Source organism: Equus przewalskii, chromosome 14 (genome assembly GCF_037783145.1).
Source record: "Equus przewalskii isolate Varuska chromosome 14, EquPr2, whole genome shotgun sequence".
In the NCBI taxonomy this organism is placed as follows: domain Eukaryota; kingdom Metazoa; phylum Chordata; class Mammalia; order Perissodactyla; family Equidae; genus Equus; species Equus przewalskii.
Window position 1 is genome coordinate 8,559,376 of NC_091844.1, and position 25,092 is coordinate 8,584,467.

At 46.3% G+C, this 25,092-nt stretch overlaps 1 protein-coding gene and 1 long non-coding RNA gene across 11 annotated transcripts in view; one reads left to right on the forward strand and one right to left on the reverse strand.

Moving 5' to 3' along the window:
* The window catches only part of NPAS2 (neuronal PAS domain protein 2), a 158,847-nt gene that overhangs the window by 81,284 nt on the left and 52,471 nt on the right, over positions 1-25,092 (reverse strand). For all 9 annotated transcript variants that reach the window (XM_070573479.1, XM_008523712.2, XM_070573476.1 and 6 more), the window contains exon 2: positions 3,942-3,995. In XM_070573479.1, coding sequence (XP_070429580.1) covers positions 3,942-3,973 — 32 coding nt within the window. In that variant the 5' untranslated portion in view covers positions 3,974-3,995. The remainder of the gene's footprint in view (positions 1-3,941; positions 3,996-25,092) is intronic.
* On the forward strand, positions 879-24,871 carry LOC139075686 (uncharacterized). Of its 2 annotated transcripts, none has more exons than XR_011526331.1 (4): positions 879-1,017; positions 7,568-7,692; positions 13,596-13,667; positions 24,733-24,871. It is a non-coding gene; the product is annotated as an uncharacterized lncRNA (long non-coding RNA). The 2 variants fall into 2 exon arrangements; XR_011526330.1 differs by lacking the exon at positions 24,733-24,871 and adding an exon at positions 23,151-23,288.

Here is a 25,092-nt window from a genome sequence, read left to right on the forward strand (position 1 = left end):
TTTCTTCTTAGTGTTCACTTCTATCAAGAAATGGAGTAGTCTATATTGCACAATACTGCAAAGTTACAGAAACTTGCTTTCTTTGGAAAGCGAGGATTCCTATCAGCACTTTCTGTCCCAACCCCGTGGACAAATCAAAAGGAGCAGTGTCCACTGACTGATGTCTTGAGAAGTCGTTAGGAGCCCAGACTCTAGTAAATGATGCCTGAATTTGAGTCCCTGCCTGTCCCTGACTGGCCGTCTGATCCCGAAGCCTTGGCTTTCTCAAATGTAAAGTGGGGCTAACAATACCCTCTGCGGAGGGGGTGCTGTGAGGACGAGAGCGTTAATGCCTGTAAAATGCTGCAGGCACACAGCGAGCGCTCCAGAAGTTGTAGCATTTCTCATTAGCCCCATGTACCCTGCATTGTGCATTCAGTTCCGCAATAACCCCAAGAAGTTGCTGTTATCACTCCCATTTTACAGAAGAAGAAACTGAGGCTGAGAGAGGTTTAGAAACTTGTCCAAGCACGGAAAGTAAAAGCGGCAAGACTCAAAGCCAGGCCCGTGTGATGCTGAGCTGTGCACTTCCTGCCCCACCACACGGCTTCCCGGATGACCACACACACAGACACACACTCACTCAGACCACAGAACTATGTCACATCAGAGCTGGAAAGACACGCTCATGACTGGAACACAGACTGTGAACGGCACTATCTAAGGATTCCAAATGTCATGACATTCCAAACTGTCCGCTTTTTGAGTTCAAGGACCATGTTCCGTATCTTCCCCAGAGAGAACAGCACAGAATTCTTCACATACAATAGGCCCTCAATTAACACTCACTGAATTTACATGGAAATTCACAGAACACCATGGAACCGTGTCCTGGTTCAGAAAACACGATCCAGCAATCCAGATAAACCATGGATTCCCTAGAGCTTTGAAAACCTTGCCTAACATAGCATGTGTTTTCCGAGACAACGAGAGTTTTGATCTGAGGCTAAGCATTTCTAATCTCATCAAAAATACCAGGTGAGTGAAAATTCACATCAGGCCTCCAGGTGGGATTCGGGCATGGGCCGCCCATGTTGCTGCTAGAAAACCTGCCAAATGAGAGGCTTTGAAACTGATACCATCTTAGGATTGTGTTTATTTTCTCCTTGTTTTTCCCAACTATCATGAAGCATACTGCATTATTGCTGCTATTTTGGCGAGGAGGTCTGGGTATCACCAAACATTCTAAGCCCGTGTCCCCATCTGAGGACGAGAGGGGAGTGAGGGCCAGCAGCATCTGTGCAGGGAGCTTTCCAGGTAGGTAGTTTGCAGGTGTGAGTGCCCACGGCTCATAGCAAAGAGGGGTGGGAATGAATGGAAAGAAGCTGCACACAATCTGATTTATTTCTAAGAACTTTTAGCCAAGATTTTATTGAATGTCTATATTTGGTGATTCTGAGTATGGGAGAGCCCGAACATGCATTTTCTCTCTTCTTGGTTTTGAGGTAAGTAGTGCAACAGAGAGGCAGGGCTGGGCCTGGGGGTGGGGAAGATATTAAAGATGATGATGGCGAAAGCAGACTCCTGTGGGCTTCAGAGTCACATCAGGACACAGCTCGCAGCCTGCGCCCGCCAGACAGTGAATCAGTTCTCATATGAGGAGATTCGCTGTGGTCCGGGGAATAAGAACAGAGTCTAAGGTTTAGGAAGCCTGGGTTGAACTTCCACTCCTGCCACTTAATAGAGCTTTGTGATGTTTGACAAGCTACTTAACCTTGTTGAGCCTTAGGGTCCTCATCTGTAAAAACGGAATAACAATTATATACATCTCAAAGGAACGTGGAGGAGATGAATGAGATAATGCATTGAAAAGTACTTAGCCTGGTACTGAGCGCCCTCAAAGGATGAGGAACCACTCAGTGATGCTGGCCACCACTGCTGATCTTTTCATTATTGCTAACGAGAATACCTTGCAAATGTACTATTGTAAAGTGTCCTGCATTTTCACATACATTAATTATTAAAATTAAAAATATAACATTTTAAATAACTAAACAAATAATTTTAATTAATAACATGTATTTTTATAAATATAAATATTATTAATATTAATAATTTAAAAAAAGAGCTTCTTGCTGTATTTTGTGGCTGATTCCCAAAATACCCTGAGAGGAGGGCAGGACGGAAGTTAGTCCGCTCATGTTGCAGGTGAGAAGGTGGAGGCTGAGAGAGGTGGAGGGGTTTGCTGGAATTCATCAACCTGGGCAGGGCCAGCGAGGAATGCGGCTCAGATCCCTGCCACCAGCGCTCTATCCACACTACCTGGGGGGAAACCAAGAGGCGAAACATCCCAGAGGGAAGAACTGGAAGCCAGCCTGCCTGTGATAGGGCCGGAGGGTTCTCCCCCAGGCCTGTCTGGTCTATTCATTTACGTGTTGTCGGGACCACGTGGATCTTGCCACCCCTCTTATGTTGGGGCCTGAGGTTTAAAAAGCACTGCCGTGGGGCACCGTCGTTCCCGATGCCAAGAGAAGGGCCCGCTACTTCAGAATAAGCTGGGAACTACTGGTACTGTCGTTTGTTTAAATTTTTACTACAGAAAGTTTCCAGACACATGGAACAGTAGAGAGAAGGGAACGAAGAACTCCCAGTGACGATCTTCCAGCTTCAACAACCCTCGCTCCAAGCTAACCCTGTTCCCGCTACACCTCTGGCCATTTCCCCTGCTCCCTGGCTGTTTTAAGGAACTACTTGGGGAATTAACAACCACACAGACTCCCCCTGTGCCCCACAGATGCAGGTCTGGAGTGGCTGGGGATTTGTTGTTCCCATGGCTGTCCCCCACCTCCAGGCAACGTGGAAGGACAGACACTGCCGAAGCCTCTGAACTAGGGGACCTCTGAGGGCTCCATGTGGAGGATTCTGTACGTGACCACCAGGCAGTGAGTTCTGTGAAGGGAAGTGGGCAAACCCTTCAGCCATGCAGGAGAAGGAGAGGCTGTCACCGGGGATCCAGGGACTTGCCACGCACACGCGGTGGCAGGAGCAGACGGTAGTGAGATGGGGGAAGGCGGCTAGCTCTCGGGCCTGCGTGAAGGCATTCCTGAGAGCAGACACTCGTGTTGCCACAGCACTCTATTGCAACCTCACGATCTGTAGGTGCCGACCCGTCATCTCCGTTCGCCTGCGCTCTCCTCGGGGGCGAGCAGTCTCTCACTTGTCCTTATTTCTCCAGAGCCTAGCACCGTAACTGCCAAATTGGGCAAATCAGTGAAACTGATAACATTCAACTGGTCTTTACTGTCAAAATATCAACTTTATGACTCCCCTTCATAGACAGGAGGTATTCAATAAACGTCCAGTGAAGGAACCAGCACGGACAGGGCTGTGACAGCTCTGACACGCCAGCTTCCAAGCTAGTATTTCTGGTCAACACAACAACAGTGCAAGGTGGTCATGGTGGCTCCATGTCCAGATGAGGGAGCTGAGGGAATGTGTACAGAAGTGCTTGGCACGGTGATGATGACTATCATGCTCCATGTGTGGTAATGATTATTACTATTATTGCCCAAAGCCAGACAGCGCCCCAGCAGCAGAGCCAGGACGTGCACCCCGGCCTTCCTGGCCCCACTCAGGCTGCCCTGCCAAGCAGTGTCTGTCCTGGAAAAGCAGTAACCGAGGCCTCTGAAAGGAGACCTGAGGCAACAGGGTTAACAGATGAAGGTGTTAAAAGTCTAAACCACTGGGCAAGACCCAGACAGTGAGTAATTTCAGGGTAAGGACCAAAACGGAGGGAGTTGGTCTACATTATTTTAGTAGAGCACCGCGGAATGTCCGCGAGCGTGGTGCTGAGGGCATGTCCCCAGCTGCCTGCCTTGCTGGTTCTTTCATCTGCACTGAGTGAGGACAAGCAAGGGTCAGAGTGGCAGACACACGGCACAGGGAAGACGCCTCCTTCTTACCTCTTTGCCCTGTCTTTCTCATCTTCATCCATTAGATTTTCTATGCAGTTTTTCCTGCAAAAAAGAACAGGCAATTACCATCTACTTCTAGATTTTTCTTACAGGTCTTTCTAGTTGTCATCATTTTGGTTTTATCTAATCCACACGACTTAGCCCAGAAGTTCTCAAACTTCTTGGTTCCAGCAACCTTTTACATGCTCCAAAATTTATTGAGGACTCCGAAGAGCTCTTATATACGTTGGTTAAAACTGAGAAATCTTAAATACGCAAGCACTCATTCCATTAGGTGTCAGAGCGATGAAGTCATCAAATGTCAAGGAACTTCTGGAAAAGTCTACCGTACGCTCATGAGAGTAAATGTTATTAGGAAAATTGTTTTCACCTCGAGGGACGCCCCCCCCACCCCAGATCTCAAAGATCACACTTTGAGAACTGCTGTCTAGACCCGGCTCAACGAAGCATCTGTTTATCTCAAGCCTTAAACCTGCAATCTGCCTATGACATTCTAAAGGAGAGAATTTATTTGTTTCTCTGTTCATTCAATGACACAAGCTCCTCTTACATACAGCCTGGAGGGATCGGGGCCTCAAAGGAGTGTAATCCGCCACGCTTCCTTTAAGGCACTTACACTTCCCTAGATAGACAAGGCACACAGATGCGAAAAATGAGGTAACAATCCAGGAATGTTCTCGCAGCCTGAAGTCATCGGAGACTACCTCAGCGCCTGGAGCCTTGACTGTCCCAGGACGCTTGCTCGATGCCTTTCAGGCCCACAGATCCGGTTTCGTCTTCTGCCACACGCAGGCCTGTGATCCTTCACCTCCCAGAACGGCAGACTCTTTCCTTCATTCACACATTTCCCAGAGTCCCCCCTGTCTGGAGTGCTCCCTCTCCAGCCAGTGCTCCATGGAGAAACACTTTCAAGGTGTCTGTGAGGCAAGAGCCTGTGGAGGGCACTGGAGGCAGAAGGCGCAGTGGCTGAGAGGGCAGAGTGTGACTGAGATAGGAGTGGGGACCACGGAGAAGCTGAATCACCACTGCCCACACGCCTCTGTTCTCAAAACAGAGGGTCTGAAGTCAGAACCCTAAAACCAACACTTTGCAAATGGACTAACATTTACTCTTGAAATTTAAAGTTTTAGATAATTTTTTTTTTTTTTTTGGTGAGGAAGATTAGCCCTGAGCTAACTTCTGTGCCAATCTTTCTCCATTTTGTATGAGGGATGCCGCCACAGCATGGCTGACAAGTGTGTAGGTCCATGCCCGGGATTTGACCTGAGATCCCAGGCACTGTAGTGGAGTGCGCCAAACTTAACCACTGTGGCACGGAGCTCACTTGTAGATAAAAGTTTTTAATGGGGCAAACGAATCTTTCTCTGAGATAATTTAGTTTTGTGATTTGGGTCTGCTGTGAGCACAAACATGGGTCTGTGCCAAAGAGGACGAGGAATTCTGCAGCCACAGCCCCTATTTACACACACGCCCCATGCAGTAAATAGCAGACATATTTTAGTGATAGATTTGTAAGAAACACCATTCAGCAGTTGAGGGTTGTATTATAATTAAAATGGGTTAACACATCTGCAAACAGGGATGTGCTTAATGTTTTCCAGATGGGATCTGTTCAAAGCATTAAGACAAGAAAAATGGAGTGTCAATTCGTTTAATGAGGCACTACCCCAGGCCTGTGCTCCAAGGAAAGTGGTGGCTGCCTTTTTTCCCCAGGGCCATGAGTGATGCCCCGGACACAGCATGCTTGTGGTAGGAATGTGGACTTCAGTCCACTTTCCTGAGGTTCTGGAATTCCCGTTTGGATGGATGGGGTTGCTTAGTCATAAACGAAACATCTACAAATGACTAACAGCTATTCTTTATTGACCACATCTTCTCTGACTTGTATCTGTTTATCCTTAAACATTTCCTGAATCCATGAATCCTGGATGATCTACACTTCCTCTTCTTCTCCATCCCTCCCATTTTCTCGTCCTGATTCCTGTCACTTGACCCTTATCAAAGCCACTCTGCTCAACTGCACCTATGTGAAGAGATGGCACTTAAGCTGAGTTCCCCAGTAGCACCTGCTACAGAAGCTCCACACCGACATCCTTTCAGTTTTGTCACACCTGTTGTCTCTCACACCTTCCTATTTTTTTTAATTAAAAAAACTGTGGTGAGATACACATAACATAAAATTTATCTTTATCTTTTTTTTTTTGAGGAAGATTGGCCCTGAGCTAACATCTGTTGCCAAGCTTCCTCTTTTTGCTTTGAGGAAGATTGTTGCTGAGCTAACATCTGTGCCAATCTTCTTCTATTTTATGGTGATGTCGCCACAGTGTGCCTTGACGAGTGGTGCTTGGTCTGCGCTCAGGATCCAAACCTGTGAACCCCGGGCCGCTGAAGCGGAGCGTATGAACTTAACCACTAAACCACCAGGCTGGCATCAAAATTTACCATTCTTACGTCTACAGTTCACTGGCACGAAGTACATTCTTACTGTTGTGCAGCCATCACCACCATCCATCTCCAGAACTCTTTTTATCTTGCAGAACTGAAACTCTGTACCCATTAAACAATAGCTCCCCAATCACCCATTCCCCCAGGGCCTGGCAACCACCATTCCACTTTCTGTCTCTATGAGTTTCCCTCTCTCTGAGTTTGACTACTCTAGATACCTCATATAAGCGGAACCATACCGTATTTATCCTTTTGGGGCTGGCTAATTTCACTTAGCATAGTATCCTTGAGGTTCATCACATCATAGCACGTGTCAGAAGTGCCTTCCTTTTCAAGGCTGAGTACTATGCCATTGTACATTTACACCACCTTCTGTCTATCCAGTCACCTGTCGATGGACGCTGGGTTGCTTTCACCTTCTGACTTCTGTGAGTAGCGCTGCTGTGAACATGGCTGTCCCTCCCTCCCCGAGATTTTGAGTCATTCTTTTACCTCATGATGTAGAGGAGCTGGAGGGACCCCAAAGGCACACAAGGAGGGTCAAAGGGAAGAGAAGCAGTCCTATGAGGTCTGGGTAAAGGAACAACAGAGGAGTCTAAGGAGTCCCAACTACTCTTCTCAAGTGTATAAAGAGTTTCCAATAGAAGGATTTTGAGCAGCTATTTCTTTATGACCACAGAGTGCCAGGGAAGAGAAAAGGAGATTAAATGAAGGCAGAGGAGATTCTGTTTGGAGCTGGGAAGATAACTGTTGATGTGATTAACCCTCAGAGTGAACAACGGAGGGAAGCTGCAGAATCTTTACTCTGGATAACCATCTATTCTGGATGGGTTAGACATTTATGAGGTTTATTAGTCACGGTCCCAACAGGAGACAGGACTGAATTACAAAGGAGCTGTTTGTAAAGGTGTGGGTAGCGTGTAGGGGAACCAAGAGCGATGGTGTAGTTACCTGGGGTTGGTATCAGAAGAGCTGTTAACACCTCTAAGGGTGAAAGGACAAGAGGGAAATGGTTACCCAAACCTGGAAGGAGCATGTCACATAGGGGAGGCGGCACTGGGTGGAGGGATGCAGCCAGCCCAAAGAATCTTGTAAGAAGGGACTGAAGGGATAAATACGTCACCTCCCCTCACTCCCCGCACCCCCTCTTCCGCTTGTGTCTCCTTTAGCCATGTCACTCAGAAGAGGAAGCAGGGAGCCTATTCACGTCTTCTGCAAGGGGAGCCCCTGGGGCAGAGAGAAGGATGGAGAGGCATGGAGGGGTGCCAGGAGGATACCCAGCACACTCAAGAAGGTTCGTTTCTGAGGGGTTCTTCCAGTTCTGGGTTTCTTCGATTTTTCTGGAACGGGAACTGTTTGGAGTCTTTTTAAACCTTGTTACATCTCTCCAAATTTGAAGTCCAGGCATCTGCATCTAGTAACTAAACACTCAAGAAATAATAACTGACAATAATGAAGAGAGGCTGAGGAAAAGAGAGCCTGGCAGGGGGTCCGGGAACTATTTGAGTGACAAAATCAGTAATGATAGATTATAACCCGTAGAATAAACTAAATATCCATGAGTCCACATTGATACAAATAAATAAGTGGAGAAGGGGAAATATGCCCCCACAGAAGATTTCCCATTCTTAAATGTAGAAGGAATAGGGAAATAGTCACCCTCAGTACTCCATAGTAGCAACTGTCCAGGCAAGATCCACCAATGGATGCTGAAATTAGTGGACAAAAGTTTCAGGAGAATCAGGATATTTGCATAGTTCGAAGTATCACCTGCGAGATATTTATTACCTACAAGGGAAAGACAGTAACCTTAAGTGGAGAAGGTTTGCAGAAACCAGCTTCACTTGGGGCCAAAATTAACGTCAGTGATAAGTCATATCCAAGTCTTTTGGTGGAAACACGTACTCATTCTCTTGGGCATAAATTACACCTTGGAGAGTAACTGCTGAATCATCGGGTAGCCACACTCTTATTTTATTAGAAGCTGCCAAACTGTGTTTCAAAGCGACGGTACAATTTTATATCTGCTTCTGTAGTGTACGAGAGTTCCAGCAGCTCCACGTTGTCACTAACACTTGGTATTGTCAGTTTTCTTAATTTTAGTCATTCTGGTAGATATGCTGTGGGATCTCATTGGGATCTGAATTTGCATTTCCCTGACGACTAATGATATGAGTATCTTTTCATGTGCCTATTGATCATTTAGATAGCTTCTTTCGTGAACTCTCAGTCCAAGTTTTTGGTCAATTTTCTTTCTCTCTTTCTTTCTAAAATTGGGCTGTTTCTTCATAATACTGATTTATTGAAGTTTCTCTCTTCTGGATACAGTACTTTGCCAGATCTAGAGATCAGTTTGTGAAGATTTTGCCCCAGTCTGTGCCTGGCCTTTTCACTTTCTTGATGGGGTCTTTTGATGAACAGTTTTAAAATTTGATAAAGTTCAAATTATACATTTTTTATTTTGTGATTAGTGATTCGTCCTAAGAAATCTTTGTCACCTTGGTGTCATGAAGAATTATCCTATGTTTTCTCCTAGAAGCTTCATCATTTTAGCTTTCACATTTGGGTTTACAGTCCATTGTAAATTAAATTTTATGTGTGACATAAGATGGTGGTCAAGGATCATCTTTCACCCCCACCCCCCATCTAGATATTCAGTTGCTCCAGGATCACTTATTGAAAAGATGTTCCTTTCCCTATTGAATTGCCTTGGCACTTCTGGCAAATATCTTGTGTGATGATCCTATCTGTGTATTTACAGAATCTCTGTGCAGTTCCTTTTATCTACGGGGCATCTTCAGTGTCCAGACACATAGGATAAACTTTTTTTTAATTTGAGTTCGTAATAGTTTACATCATTGTGAGATTTCAGTTGTACATTATTTCTTGTCTGTCACCACGTAAGTGCTCCCCTTCACCTCCTGTGCCTACCTTCCCTTGGTAACCATTGAACTGTTTCCTTTGTCCACATGTTTGTCTATATTCCACACATGAGTGAAATCATCTAGTGTTTGTCTTTCTCAGTCTGGCTTATTTCGCTTAGCATAATTCCCTCCAGGTCCATCCATGCTGTTGCAAATAGGATGATTTTGCCTTTTTTATGGCTGAGTAGTAGTGCATTGTATATATACACTACATTTTCTTTATCCAATCATCAGTTGATGGGCACTTGGGTTGCTTCCATGTCTTGGCTACTGTGAATAGTGCTGCAGCGCACATAGGGGTGCATATGTTACTTTGGATTGTTGATTTCAAGTTGTTTGGGTAGATACCCAGTAGTGGGATAGCTGGGTCATATGGTAGTTCTTGAGGAATCTCCATACTGTTTTCCATAGTGGCTGCACCAGTTTGCATTCCCACCAGCAGTGTATGAGAATCCCCTTTTATCCACATTCTCTCCAACATTTGTTATTTTTAGTCTTAGTGATTATAGCCATTTTAAAAAGCATAAGGTGGTATCTTAGTGTAGTTTTTATTTGCATTTCCCTGATGATTAGTGATGTTGAACATCTTTTCATGTGTTTATTGGCCATCTGTATTTCTTCTTTGGAAAAATGTCTGTTCACATCCTCTGCCCATTTTTTGATAGGGCTGTTTGTTTTTTTTGTTGTTCAGTTGTGTGAGCTCCTCATATATTACAGAGATTAACACCTTATCGGATACATGATTTGAAAAAATTTTCTCCCAATTGGTGGGTTATCTATTGGTTTTGATCCTAGTTTCTTTTGCCTTGCAGAAGCTCTTAAGTCTGATGAACTCCCACTTGTTTATTTTTTCTTTTGTTTCCCTTGTCTGAGAAGACATAGTATTTGAAAAGATCTTTTTAAGTTCGATGTCAAAGAGTGTATTACCTATATTATCTTCCAGGAGTTTTATGGCTTCAGGACGTAGCTTCAAGTCTTTGATCCATTTTGAGTTAATTTTTGTGTATGGCATGAGATAATGGTCTGCTTTCATTCTTTTGCATGTGCTGTCTGGTTTTCCCAACACCATTTATTGAAGAGAGTCTCTCTTCCCCATCGTATGTTCTTGGCACCTTTGTTGAAGATTAGCTGTGCGTATATGTGAGTTTTATTTCGGGGCTTTCAGTTCTGTTCCATTGATCTGTGTGCCTGTTTTTGTACCAGTACCATGCCATTTTGATCACTATGGCTTCGTAGCACATTTTGAAGTTAGGCATTGTGATACCTCCAGCTTTGTTCTTTTTTCTCAGGATTGCTTTAGCAATTTGGGGTCTTTGGTTGCCCCATATGCCCCTTTGTCCTATTTCCATGAAGAACATCATTGGGATTCTGACTGGGATTGCATTGAATCCACAGATTGCTTTGGTAGTATGGACGTTTTAACTATGTTTATTCTTTCTATGTATGTGCAGAATCTCTTTCCATCTCTTTATGTCGTTATCTATTTCTTTCAGTAATGTCTTATAGTTTTCATTGTGTAAGTCCTTCACCTCCTTAGTTAAATTTATTCCTAGGTACTTTATTTTTTGCAATTGTAAATGAAATTGTATTCTTGAGTTCTCTTTCTGTAAGTTCGTTATTAGAGTACAGAAATGCAACTGATTTTTGTAAGTTGATTTTGTACCTCGCAACTTTACTGTAGTTAATTATTTCTAATAGTTTTCCTATGGATTCTTGAGGGTTTTCTATATATAAGCTCATGTCATGTGCAAACAGTGAGAATTTCACTTCTTCACTCCCTGTTTGGATTCCTGTTATTCCTTTCTCTTGCCTAATTGCTTTGGTCAATCTTTTTTTTTTTTAATAAACTTTATTTTTTAGAACAATTTTAGATTTACAGAAAATGAAAAGACATTAGAGAGAGTTCCTACATATCCTGCACCCAGTTTCCCCCATTACAAAACACCTTACAGTAGTATGGTACATTTGTCACAATTAATGAACCATTATTGACACAGTATAATTAAATAAAGTCCATACCTTATTAATATTTTCTTAGTTTGTACCTAATGTCCTTTTTGTGTTCCAGGATCCCATCCAGGACACCACATTACATTTAGTCATCCTGTCTCCTTAGGCATCTCTTGGGTGTGATAGTTTCTCAGACTTTCCTTGTTTTTGATGACCTTGATAATTTTGAGGAGTATTTGTGAAAATGCCTTCAATTTGGGTTTTTCTCATGTTTTTCTCATGGTCAGACTGGGCACGTGGGATTTTAGGAGGAGGCCCACAGAGACAAAGTGCCATTCTCATCACATCATATCAAGGGTATTAACACGGGGTAGTACTGTTATGTTGACCTGAATCACCTGGCAAAGGTAGTATACACTTATTTTTAAACTGTATGTTAGTTACTTTTATGCAGAATTTGTGCAATATGTTTTTCTTCAACTTTCAGATACCCTTTTTCGCAGATGAAAAATCTCTATCTTTAAAGTGGCAGATCCAATTATTAATCTCAAAAAAAGTACAATGAATATACCACTCTCCCTGTTTTTAGACTTTGATATATCATTATTAAACTTTCATCAGATTAACAGTTGGACCCATTGCTTTACACAGAAAGGCACTTGACCTGGAAACATATTGGGCATATTATTGGAGAACATGACTAACCTGATGTTTAGGCAAACTTATTCTATATTTTCTGACTCTGTGGCATCTTGTATTTGTCCATCTTTATGCCAGTACCACACCATCTTACCACACTATCTTAACTACTGTAGTTTTGTAGGAATTCTCGATATCAATGTAGTGTAAGCCTTCCAATTTTGTTCTTATTTAAGATTCCTGGCTATTCTAGGTCTTTGCCTTTCCTTGTAAATTTTACAATTTACATCATCAATTTCTATAAAAATGCCTGCTGTAACTTTGATTGGGATTGTGTTGAATCTAGAGATCAATTTGGGAAAAACTGAATCTTAACACTGTTAAGGCCTCTGATCCATGTACAAGGCATCGCTCTGTGAAGAGGCAACAAGGTGTATTCATTGAAGGAGTAACATGATGTCCATGTGTGACATTCAGTGATTCAGCAGATATCCCGTGAGCATCTGGGCAAAGGCCCCTGCTCTCACGGCACTTAGGTGGTGGTGGGGTGGGCAGGGGAAGTCTTGCTCTGGTGTTTTAAGGGGTCGTGGAAAGGCTCACTTGATAAGATGATATTTCAGCTAACTCCCGAGGCAAGTGAGCCAGGAGGATACCTTGGAGGGAAGCCCCTCAGACAGCAAGAAGAGCAAGAAACTGGCCAAGAGGCCAGTGTGGTGGATGGAGTTGGTGAGGAGGAAACAGCCAAGGAGGCTGGACGGACACGGGCTTTTGCTCTGCGTGAGATGGAAAGGTTTGATCAGAGGAGTGACAGACACCTCCCTCAGAGGACAGCCGCGACCCTAACACGAACTGAAGTTTAAACGTATGAAGGTTCCCACTGCAAGCCTGGCCCACAGCAGACAGTCAAAATCAGGGTCTCTCCTTTGATGGCAATGGTGAGGTATAACGCATCGTTACCCATTTCATGTCTAGCTCACTCCTTACCCATATTAGGTGCCCAACAAATGTGTCAGGAATAAACGAGAGAAAGGAGGCAGAGGGGCAGAGGGGAGGAAAGGAAGGACACAGCCAGGACCAAATCCCTACCTGAATTCCCGCACGATGGCCTAACACCGACTCCCACCAAGCTCTGAATGATCAGTCAATCCAGAGTATCAGTACTTACGAAGGATATTTAAAGGTACAGTTATGTCCTGATGACGAAAAATGAAAACAAACACTGCTGCGTGTGCAGGAGCTATTGACTAAAGGGAGAATCCACTCAGACGAAACGACAACCAGAGCTCTTCAGGACGGGCCAATGACTCCCTCACCAACCCTTGGCGGCTGCCATGGTCTGAAAAAGCATAAACTCATTTTATCTCCATCCAGTTCTGTGGGTGGAATGGGCTGGCTACAGTTATCCTCTTCTCATGAATAGGAGGCACCACCCAGAAAGGCTGAGCGACCTGCCCGTGGACACCTGGCTCAGCGGGCAGAGCCCCCCAGGGCTGTGTCTCCTTGGAGCTGACTCAGGCCGTTCTTCTTCACCCAGTGCCTGTGGAACATGTGTGGGTTCTGACTTCAGAGTCAGCCTGACTTAAATTTCAATTCCAACCTACTTGCTCTATGACCTTCAGCAAGTCCCTTAAACTTCATGAGTCTCTGTTTCCCTCATTCCTAACATGAGGCTTACACCCACCAGGCAGACGTGGTGTGTCGGCATGCACGTGTGACAAAAGGCCAGCATGATGCCTGCAGCACAGAAGGTCTCAAGGTGAGTTCTGTTCATCCCATGCCTGCCTCACAGAGCTGTCCTAACCTGTACGTTCCTGCTGTCCTGAGCCCCTGCTAAGGCAGGAGACCCCAGCCTCATCCTTTCTTCTTGTCTGCCTTGAATTTCAATGAACACACTCTCTGCACAGCAGGAAGATCACCATGGGGTCCCACAGACCTAAGATTTCAGAGAGGTGCACCTGACCAGAGAAGGGAAGTGCCATATTGGTTGGAAGAGTGCTTTACCAGCCACGAAGCACCCACAGACAGGTGCTCCTGCCCCACCGCCAGAGACCACCCCTGGCTGCCAGCGAGCAGGGCTATGGAGACTGCTGAGCAGGGAGGGGTGGGTGAAGGAACTGGGGCCAAGCCCAGGAGGCAGACCAGCTGCCAAATCTAACCAAGCAAGGCCAATGAGTACTAGGTGGGCCCCGGGAATTCCCCAGGGAATTAGCAGAGAGCCACACCCACTGCTGGGAGGTACAGCTACTGGGACATGCTGGGTCTCAGAGCTCCTGGGTCCGGCATCCACATCTGTGAAGAGGAAAAGGCAGTGATGTCCTGGAGTCAGCAGACCCCAGCTGAAACCCTGGCTCTGCCCTTCAGTAGCTCTGTGTGACCTGGGGCAAGTACGTGCACTCCCAGCCTAGTGACCCATCTGCAAAGCGGGGATAACAGAAGGGTCTCCCTCACTGCGTGGTTGTAAGAAGAAAGTGAGAGAATCAATGAGAAACCCCCAGCACTGTCCCCGGTACAAATAAGTCGTCAAAAATTTTAGATACTATTAATCATAATATCAATAATGACAATGAGTTAAACAGCTAGTAGCAAAAACTTGTATTTAAGCCTATAAAATGTCTTTGGGTAGAGCGAGATTTTTTTTCCCATTTATCAGTGTTGAAAAATGTGTGTGTGTGTGTGTGTGTGTGTGTAGGCATGGCGGAAAGACACATACACTCACACACAGTGGTGCTGCCCAGAGTGGTGGACCTGCCCACAACGTCCACAAATAACTCAACAGAAACTTAGGTTCTTGTCAGATTGGGAGGGAGGGAGAGAAGGGAATGGATAAAACATAGGGAGAAGTGACTGAGGATGTCCTTTCCACGGCAGCCCTCGATAAATATCTACTGACTTTAATTCAACTGGAGGACGAAAATGAGGTCTGCAAATGACATTTTCATTACCAAGGTGAAATTTCTGCCCAAGGACTCTAGAACATTCTTTCTCACAGCTACCTACTAAACAATTGATTGGAAGGCTGGCCCTTGTTGAACAGGGACTGGCAAATGGCAGTGTGACTATTTTCTCATTCCACACCTGTCATGGGTTCCACAGTGTGTCGGCATCGAGACAGGAGACTAATGAGTCCCACAGGTAACAGGGACCCCCCCTGGGGACTGGCAGCTTACCTGGGTCTGCAGAGAAGGCTACATGCAACACACAAGGAAAGGTATGCTATTCTGCTCAAGCAGGGCTGGCAATGCTTTTTTGTAAAGGGCTGCCTAGCAGATATTTTAGACGCGGGCCATACAGTCTCTGCCCTTTTGCCTATGCAAAAGCAGCCATAGGCAATATGGAAACGAATGGGTGTGGCTGGGTTCCAATAAAACTTTATTTACAAAAGCAGGCCAGACAGAATCACTAGAATCACTCCTTAGCCTTCCTCTTCAGTGTCTTTTAATTTTGAACTTTTTGCACAGCCTTTACAGGCCCAGTGGCTGACTCCGTATCATCATGAATTGTCCCCAAAATGACTATCATAAGGCTGTTTTGCTGCAAGGCCGATGTGTTTACAAAAGGAAATCACGATGTTTTCAAACTGGCTGAAAGATGGTTTGAATTATACAGGTCTCAAGTTAGCTGGAAAATCCTAATGCTCCTCCCCACCACACCAACCAAACCTGGTGAATTTAGTTCATTAAAAAGAAAAAATATTGAAAACAAGGACAAGTGGAAATCAAAAGAGGCAACACCAAGCACACACATCTCCCCCATCCACTGGGGTTTATTTATTGTCAACAGCCAGTGTGCCTCCTGTCCTCCCAGTGGGCCCCTGGTGAGGCCCTCATGTCGTTTTGGATTAACGTCTGTGTCTCACACGTTGGAGCCTGATGATGATTTCTCCTCGTTCTATTTAAGGAATAAAAAGGCTTTGAAGAACAGTCACTGAGGAATCGCAACGCTCTCTGCTCTCCCTTTGTCCTTCGGGGGAGGCTAGGAAATAACTTCCATATTTTAATTCTTCCTCTCCAGGGAACTTCATTTTGGTTGCAATGATTCATTTGCTGGGGCAAAAATAGTTCTTCTAAGGAAATGACAGTGAAAACCTGAGAGCTGCTTGCTCCTGCAATCCCAATTCCCCTCCAACTGAGAGACTCTTGTCACGTTCCAGCATATTCCTCTACTTGGGAAAGATGCGGCGGACAGGTCCCTCCATAACCCTAGCCACATCACACTTCTCCAAGCAGAAGCACCTCCCGGGGCTTGCCGGAGCCTCACTGAGGCGATTCCCAGAAGAAACCAAGATGAGACCCCACCTCAGGGAGCTTCTGTGACCCAAAGAGGATCGAACCCTAAGCTTCTCCAAGGCCAACGCTGAGGCTTTCTCTGCCTGTTAGGATCATGATTCCTCCTTCCTGCTTTCCTTTTTCCAAGAGTCTGATGATTCATTATTCAGGGAAACGGTGACTTAAGCAATGAAGCAACGGATGGAGAAAGATAGAAAATTTGTTATTAAGTAAATTTACAATGACATTGTTTGGTCAGCAAAGAATTTCCAAAATAGAAATCACTGCGATGTCTGGATGGAAGGGTCATCCTAACATGACCTATTATTCTTGCAACCTTTGGAACTTATCTTCTAATCACTTAAGATTCCTCTTAGGGGGCCCCTTTATAAAGAATTTAGATTGCACAGTGTAAACCTGAGTTAACTAGAGAACCCGACGGGTGACGGTGTGTGGTCAGGGTGTGGACAATAGATGCCTACAAAAATCAGCAAGAGGGGAAACAGGAGATTTATGAGTCATGCTCAGGGCTGAGTCAGTGAAAGCCTTCGTTGGGAACCGCTGTTCAGCTGCCACAGACAAACTGAAATGAATCCATAAAATGCTCCTCCAGACCAGCACCTCCCTTCCTGTTCATCCTAATGCTCCTCTTAGCCTGGGAATGCGCATCCTAACTGTGCTCATGTTTGTAAGGAGAGCAAAAGGAAAAGATGTCCTTGAAACAAGAAGTCAAATTTGTTTTGGAAACCCAGGCTGTGGAATACTTGGTTTAATGTCAGAGCTTCGAATAATGTTTAATAAAAATGTGGGATGTTTCATGTGCACGGCCAACTGTGGGAGGCAGCAAAATTAATTTGGGAGCTAACCAGATCTGGGTTTGAATGTCCCCCACCCTCTTTCCTTCACGTAGTGCAGTAGCCTGGATGGAGCCTTGGGAATGACTACCTCATCCGTAAATGTGGGATGGTACCCACTTTCCACCGTCCGTATGAGAGCCCATCAGATTGCTCATCCACGTAAAGCAGAGGATGGGCTAAGCAACAAAGGCGAATCGCCTCCTCTTCCACAGCGCAGTGGTCGGAAACCAAGACTTTGAAATGAGACCAGGCCAGCACCTCCAGAGCCACAGGGAACTTGCCTGACACCACACACCTCCTAGGTACAAAACAGCCTGGCTTTCCATTGTCTTTCCTGTTTGCCCACGGCAATCACTTCTTTACAGTTTAATAGAGAATGCAGTCAGCCCTCTCTGGAAAGCCAGGGAGTTCCTGCCCACCACCTGTGCTAAGACTGCCTGGCTGAGCCGAGCTAGCGGGCCCCACAGGAGCGCCCTTCCTTCCCACTGCGAGAGTCTACCGTGACTTAATGTAGTCACTGTATTCACTTCTCAAAGGTTTATGTGAAGGCAGATCCTCTTGTGTTCCTTCTGTTGGCTCACTATGGTACAATTTAGCTGAGAACCATTGCCCCTGGGCAGGCGGGTGCTGCCGTGGGGGGAGGCTTCCTCTGGGATGGGGGATTCTGAAAGGTCCATCCAAGCCACCTGGACAGCCCTCCCACCTGACACAGAGTCTGGTTCCATCTGAGCCGATGGTTGGGAAATCGGCCCTCGTGACCGACGCCCAGACCTGTCTGTGCTAAAAAACGGAAAAAGTGGAGGTGGGCGTGAGCCTGGGCTGTATCTCTCGGCGCCTGCTTGAGGTCACTGCTCCTCTTAGTTGGCACCTCCTTGGGCGGTCCAGACTCTGAGCCATAGCCACTGATGCCCAGGAGGCCTTGGGAGGGGATGTCCAGAGGAGAAGCCCAGCCCACCCACGGTGAAGCAGCCCCTGACTAGGGAGGGCAGAAGGAGAAAACAACCCCCCACCCCAGGGAACCGCTGCATCCATGAGACGTAAGATGGCCAACACAGGAAGGTCCTCAGGAAACAACTGGTCACATTTCTGGATGTCGTATCAGCTTTGGTTAGAGGACAATTTCCAACACAGATAATGTCCTTCCCTATCTTACCAGACGCCTGCCCTCAAAGCATTCCCATAATAAGAGCAACATGACTTGACTTTCTCCAGTGCTTCCCAGCTTCCCAGGAGCACTCCTTATGTTCTCTCATTCCATTTATCACCACCCAGGAAATGCACACCGAGGCTGCGGGGCCTGGGGATCACAGGCGAGCAGGGCTCGGATGGAGGGAAGCTGACGTTTCACCTCCATTTTCTCTCAAGAAACACGCACAGCCCCTTCCACAAAGTCTGCAGAAAGTCCTGCCCTACGGACACCACAACCCAAATGGGAAGATGAGACACAACAGCAGATGCAAACCGCACTTGCGCAGGAAGCCCCCAGCCCACTGGAGAGAAGGGACTCGAAGCCCTTCCACCAGGAAGACCCTGGCCGAGGGGGGAACATCACTGGCTGAGACACGGTTGTGCTCGTCAAGACAGTGCCAGCAGGTCCAGGAATGTCTGATTTTTATATCGTTTAAAAGCCAATTGGGTTTTGCCCTGGCAGGACTAGAAAGCTCTAGTTTCCCCATTTTGTACATTCATGTTAAAACTAAAGCTATCTTAGAAGATCTCTCCCCTTGCTCACATCCGCCCCTAGATAACACTGAAGAAACTGCAAGAGAAATGAGAGGGATACACATATGTATTTTTCTTTTTCAAAACAGAGACTGAGTTCTCAAGTCTTACAAATGACTAATGAAGTGACTCCAAAATAAATGCATAATTCACCCACTGGCCAGACTCCTCTTTGGCTCCTAGCTCTGAAGCTCTGGGTGGTGGCTTCAGGGTGTCAAGGAGAATTCCAGACACAACCCCTCCCACCCCCCAACTCTGGTCAGTACGGTTCAGTCAGGGCTTTGGGATTAGAAAGGGCAGGCCCAGGACACCTCTGGTAAGGCACTTTGCTATGCACGAAATACTTTAGTGAAATAAACTACAGATAAAGCCCTAGCTTCTGGTTTTCTCGTATGTCAGCTTATTCAATCAGGACTATCTGATCCTACCATTTTCTCCATGAAAGACTCTAACAGATACTGTCCTACGCCCACAAGCATCAACACAGCAATATTTCAGCAAAGAATAAAAGCAGGAAATATGTGCGTGTGTGTTTGCGGGGGAATATGTACAGCTTCTAGTGCACACTGCCCTCCGCTCAGAGGACGCACTCCAAACTCCCAGGCATAGCATTCACAGTCCTGGACCAACAGCCACCAATTTGTGACTTCAGCCCCACCCCCAGTAACGTCATTCCCACATCCCTGTCCCTGGATATCTACACGGCCAAAATGTCCTCCTCCGTTTCCACCACCATCACCATCCTCTTCATCCCTCCAGCCCTCCCGACACCACCCAAGGTCAGAGAAGCCCTCCTACCCATCCAGCACCTCCGCCATCCTCCCCTCACTATAATGTCGATTTGTTTCTGCGGAGCCTTGGCCCTAGCCATGGACCGCCCCCCGTCAACACACACCCACTAGGCGGTAACCCCTCGAGGGAGGGCAAGCACACTCCCATCCTCTCTGCATCTCTGCAAGCAGCAGGCGTTCCTGGGCCTCCGCACAGGCTCCCAGTAAAGCAGAACCGCCAGCGAAGAGCTTCCATTTAAGAATCGGTTGTTGAAGTTTGGAGAGAAGCCCGGGCCTTGGGTTCCCAGCATTCACCATAAGGCAGACTCTCTGGGGAGAGCTGAAGCGGGACGCATGAGGCCCTTGGCTTGGTCCCTGTCCCCGCATCACCTCGGGCGCTGGGTCCTAACCCCTCAGACTAATGGAAAACAGGGCAAACAGATTAAACCGTGTTCGCTCAGAAGACTGCCATCTGCACGACTCGGAAAGCTCCTTGCTCTGCCCAGTCCCTCTGGACAACACTAAACAGGCTTAGCCTGCTGTGGGCACACAGGAAAGTAGGTCAGCGCAGCAGCGCGGGGCCTCCGCCGTGATGAGGCGGCGATGAGGCCGCGCCCGGCCCGCGCCCATGCGGTGCTCAGGCCAGCCTCCGGGGCCAGCCGGGCGCCCGGGCGCTGCGGGAACTCAAAGCAAGCCTGGGGAACTGGTTCTTTAAAAAAATCAAACAAGAACTGTGGAAAAGAAGAGCTTGGACACCCACTGCCATTTCCCTGCCTCTACAGACAAATCGATTGGTGTCTTTACGGCGGTGAAATAAGACACTTCATTCGCACAGATGCACCACCAGACAGTTTGCACCAGTATTGCCGGCGGACACTGCTGCTGTCTCCCAGCTCACCTGCTTCCTCCACCTAGCTCATGCCGCCTCTCTCCTCCACCCCCCCCCCCCCCCCGACGGCTGCTGGTGATAACTGGATGCATGCTGGGGGCATGGCTGGACTCGAGTCAGTTGTGTCAGGACCAGCCGGCCCAGGGCCCCGTGCTGGAGAGGAAGGCACCACGCTGTTCCTGTGTTCCTCCAGGCTGCAGCTGTCCGGACAGAACTGCCACCCCTTTGTGCCTCTTGGGCTGGGAAGTTGGACAAAGCACCAGACATGTTGAGGGAAATTCCCCTGAGGCCCAGGTGAGCTAACCTGCTTCCAGGAGCTCATGTCTGAAATCAGGTCTTCTCAGGAGGGCTCAGCACCAACCTAGAGGCTGACACTGGGGCCCTGGGGCCAGGTCCTGCTCCCTGGGGCTCCTAGGAGGGACAGGACCCCTAGCTCAACCCCGCAAATAGCTCACTGGTGCCCCTGGGGCAGGAGCCAACGAAAGTTAGTCTGGGGGTCCCGGAGAAGTTTCTCAACAGAGCAGGAGCCTTGTGGCCCAGGCCAGGCCACGGTGATGGAATCTGTAAACGCAGATATGTGTAATTTTTAGAAGGCTTTCTTCTAAAATGCTGGACGTTGTTTCTTCTTTATTTCATTTCTGTAATAAAGGTATTGGAAGGTTTTGTAATAAGCCTTTTAGAAACATTCAGACCTAAAAACCCAAGACTGTGGGAATGTTCACCCAACATCTTTCAGAAACGGCCTCATCTGAAAAGTTTCTCTTTGACATTTTCAAGAATGAAAAGGCAGAGGCCAGGACGTCCCTTGGCCTTCACAACGGCCATTCCTTCCTTTCTCTCTCCCCCTGGCCCTCGTTTATGTAGCACAGATGCTGTGCCCTGGGAGCCCCACCACTGACGAAGAGAGATGAGGATCGCTGGCAGAGAGGCAACAGGTCCAGGAAGACCCTGTGTTCAAAATGTGACTCTGTTGTGGAACTAGCTGAGTGGCCTCAGGCAAGTTACTAAACCTCTCTCTGCCTCAATTTCTCACCTTCACGGGCAGCTGAGACTTAAGGACACAATACCTGTAAAGCACCTAACAGGTGAGCCACAGGTTGAAAGCACCATGTTAGCTCAGGTGGTTATCAGTACAGCAATCCAGGAAGCGCTCAGATGGTGCTAGTCCTCATTTAAACACAGAGCCTCACCGTGGACGTCAGGTAGCTTTAAATTCCAAAGATATTTACCAGCTTCGGGAAACCTGCAAAGCAAGCCCTTTTAAAGGTCTCAGCAATCCAAAGGGTTCCTGTACTGGGACTTCAGCTTGCATAACAGTATTTTCCTGAAGAGCTGGTGATAAACAACATTTCTGTGAACTGAATCATCCTTCAAAAGTGTGAGTGGTTCCCGGCCCACTCACTGGAGGAGGGCAGCATCCCACCCTCACTGCCATCCTCCGGCGATGCAAAGCTCATCACCACCAATTAGCCGGTTTAGCAAAGTATCACACACCGGTTTCCGCGAGACCACAGCTAACTACAATTTTTTTAAAACTTTGAAATTCTGGGTAAAATGGGAGAAAGTTTGGATTTTTTTAAAAATTTTAAATCATTTTACAATTTTAGACAAATTTAACAAAGTCAAAGTGAAATGCTGTTAAAATAAATTGACTATACGTTAATCAAATCTACTGTTCAACGCATTGCCTAACGCAGCAGCAGCATCTCGAAGCATGTTCCATTTACTTGATTAATTACATAATACAGTATATTTAGGGGTGTTATATTCTCATCTTTACCTAAATAAAGTCACGCAGTTCTCAAACCCCAGAGTATGCTAAGTTCTATGCAAAAACCATCAGATTCTTTAGGACAGAACTGAATCATTCCAAGGCCACACTCACATTTTTGGATGTTATAAATGTTAACAGAAATAAATTTCATTTTTGCAAACTTGTTTGAAAGAAAAGGAAACCAACCAACAAATAAACAAAACAAAAGGAGATGTTTGGTTTAAATAAAAAGAAAACATTTAAAAATTTTCTCATTGTTTTCTGAGAAGCAATACATCTTCATCGCAATTCACTCCTTTCATTAAGAATAAAAAGGTAAAGGATCTTAGGGCCATTTTTTATTAGGCAAAGGCAAGTTCTCATATATATATAACTAAAAAAAATTAAGATGGCAGTAAGAAGTATTAAGTTCTTCCTAACTTTTCTCCTAGGAATATTTTCTCTCTTCTTTACCTGTATTCTCACTAAATTACTCATTCGAGATTCTTTCCTCCTTCATGTGGTTTAAGCTGTTTATTCTGCCTTGCTCCAGAAGAGAAGCCAAGTTCATAACTATGTAAGAATGACGCCAGGCCAGCTCCCTCTGAGGAGTGGTCTGCCTCGGGCCCTACGCTTGCAAACATTTTGAAGTCATGAAAAATTATACTAGCAACAACATAGCCTATTCTTAGCTATGGTCACAAGCGAGGTTTTAACAATGTACGGCTGTGTGTTTGCGTGTGTGTGTGCGCCCATATGTATTACATGGCAACACGTTAGGATTTATAACACCATGAGGCCAAGAATCCTAGGGGCAGGAAGAACGCATCCGCATCAGAAATGGGGTCATGGTGAGCTGTACAAAGCACATGCTTTCCTTTCTCTTATCTTGGTTGCGGAAAAACAAATGCAATGAATTTTTTATCTTCCAAACGTACTAGTTACTTTCTGATCAGTTCCTAAATGCCCTTGTACGGCCACAGGGAGAAGATGACAGTATGACTTGGATTCAGACAAAGAGGAAGAAACTGAACTCAGGAAGAACAACCTTAGAGCAACTTTAAAATACTGAGAAACATTGTGGTTTTACACAAAAAAGCAAGCAGCTTGAAAAATGCCCCATGGAGCCATGGCCATAGATCTGGGTTGGAAACCAGAATCCAGAACCAGGGTCAAGTTGTCTCCGGCACCAGCCCCTGCCCTTGGGAGATGTTTAAGGAGCCGCATGAGGAGAGAGGAGTCCAGAGTGGGGCTCCCCATGGAAGCAGGGGCTGCTCTTCTTCTTTCCACAAACTCATACACTGCTTCAGGGCTGCGAGCCACTCTCCAGGGGTGGAACAGGAAGACTGCTGTGTGTGTGACATGACCCAAATCCGTGGGAAGGTGTAATCAGTAGATGTGGACATGGTGTTGGTTCCGTCACTGACCAGCTGTTGACCTTGCGGAAATCACCTACGTTTTTTGGACTGTGGTTTCTTCCTTTGGTGAAATAAGAAGTAACCTTGTAAACTATGAAATGTCATATAAAAATGAGGTCTTATAACCATCTGAAGATGGTCGTTCAGCCCATGTACTATTCTGGGTAAGAATTACCTGCCCAGGTGTCCATACAGGTGACAATGAGGCTGAATAAGGAAAGGTAATAAGAACCCATAAGAGCAGAAACTCTGGTTACAACAAAGCATTCTCCATCCATGACTGTGCCATGGTGACAAATCTGGGCCATTCGTGCTAGTTTGCTCTCCTCTTAACAGTGCATACGTAAATCCTTAATATCCTGGAGCGCGTGGCTACCTGAAGTTCAGGTTTATGTGGCTACTGTGTGTGGCTCTGACATGTCTCTTTGCAAATGAGTCAAATGTAGGTCAAGGACCTGACTTCCAGTCTCCGTCAGGTGCTGATGTTCTCAGTTGGGAATGACGAGGCCATGAACCCATTCTGACCCCGGACATTGCTTACATCACCTATGACCAAGTTTGCTGATGGCCTGGCATAAACCCAGTTACTGATGACAACATTTGGCCCTGGTGGATCCCAACAAGGCCTTTGTTTTTCAGACTGGGGTTAGTTTTCAAAAAAATTTACCTTTTAGGGGGCCAGCCTGGTGGCGCAGTGGTTAAGTGTGCACGTTCCACTTCGGTGGCCTGGGGTTCGCCCGTTCGGATCCCGGCTGCCAACATGGCACCGCTTGGCAAGCCATGCTGTGGTAGGCGTCCCACATATAAGGTAGAGGAAGATGGGCACAGATGTTAGCTCAGGGCCAGCCTTCCTTAGCAAATAAGAGGAGGATTGGCAACAGATGTTAGCTGAGGGCTAATCTTCCTCAAAAAAAAAAAAAAAAAAATGTACCCTTCTATCTGAAATTTAATAGTAAAGAAGTAAAATGGCACTACTTATGGGTTGCCTGCACTGTGGTTTCTGGATGCCAACTCCTCCTCTAGTTGTCAGATTCCAATCCATTGCAGACTCTGGGTCCTTTAAGATGCAAGTCTATGTTTGCAAGTGTAGGACACACATGATTCCAAGTAACTTCCCGTGGGTCAGGTCAGTTTCCTTTTCTTACAGATGAAAGCAACTGCCACGTCCGAGATCCCCTGACTTCACGCCGATTTCTCCTCTAAAAAGGAACGCTTTACAGGTAAACGGAGCGAGCTCCTCCCCTTTCCCAGCCAAGGAAGGAAGAGGCCTCAGGAGCATCTGCCAAACACTTCCAAGTCTTCCACGGAGAAAGTACGCATGTGTGTGTGTACTGTGTGTGTGAATGACTTCATCCAGGAAAGGCAGAGGGTTGCTGTGTCACACGACTCTAGAACTCACTGTGAACTGTGTCTCTTCCACTTGAGTTGCACAATGGCTTCTTCCTCCCACCAGGAAAGCACCAGGAAATGGGTCTTTACAGACTTTGTGAGGATCCCACAACTATTT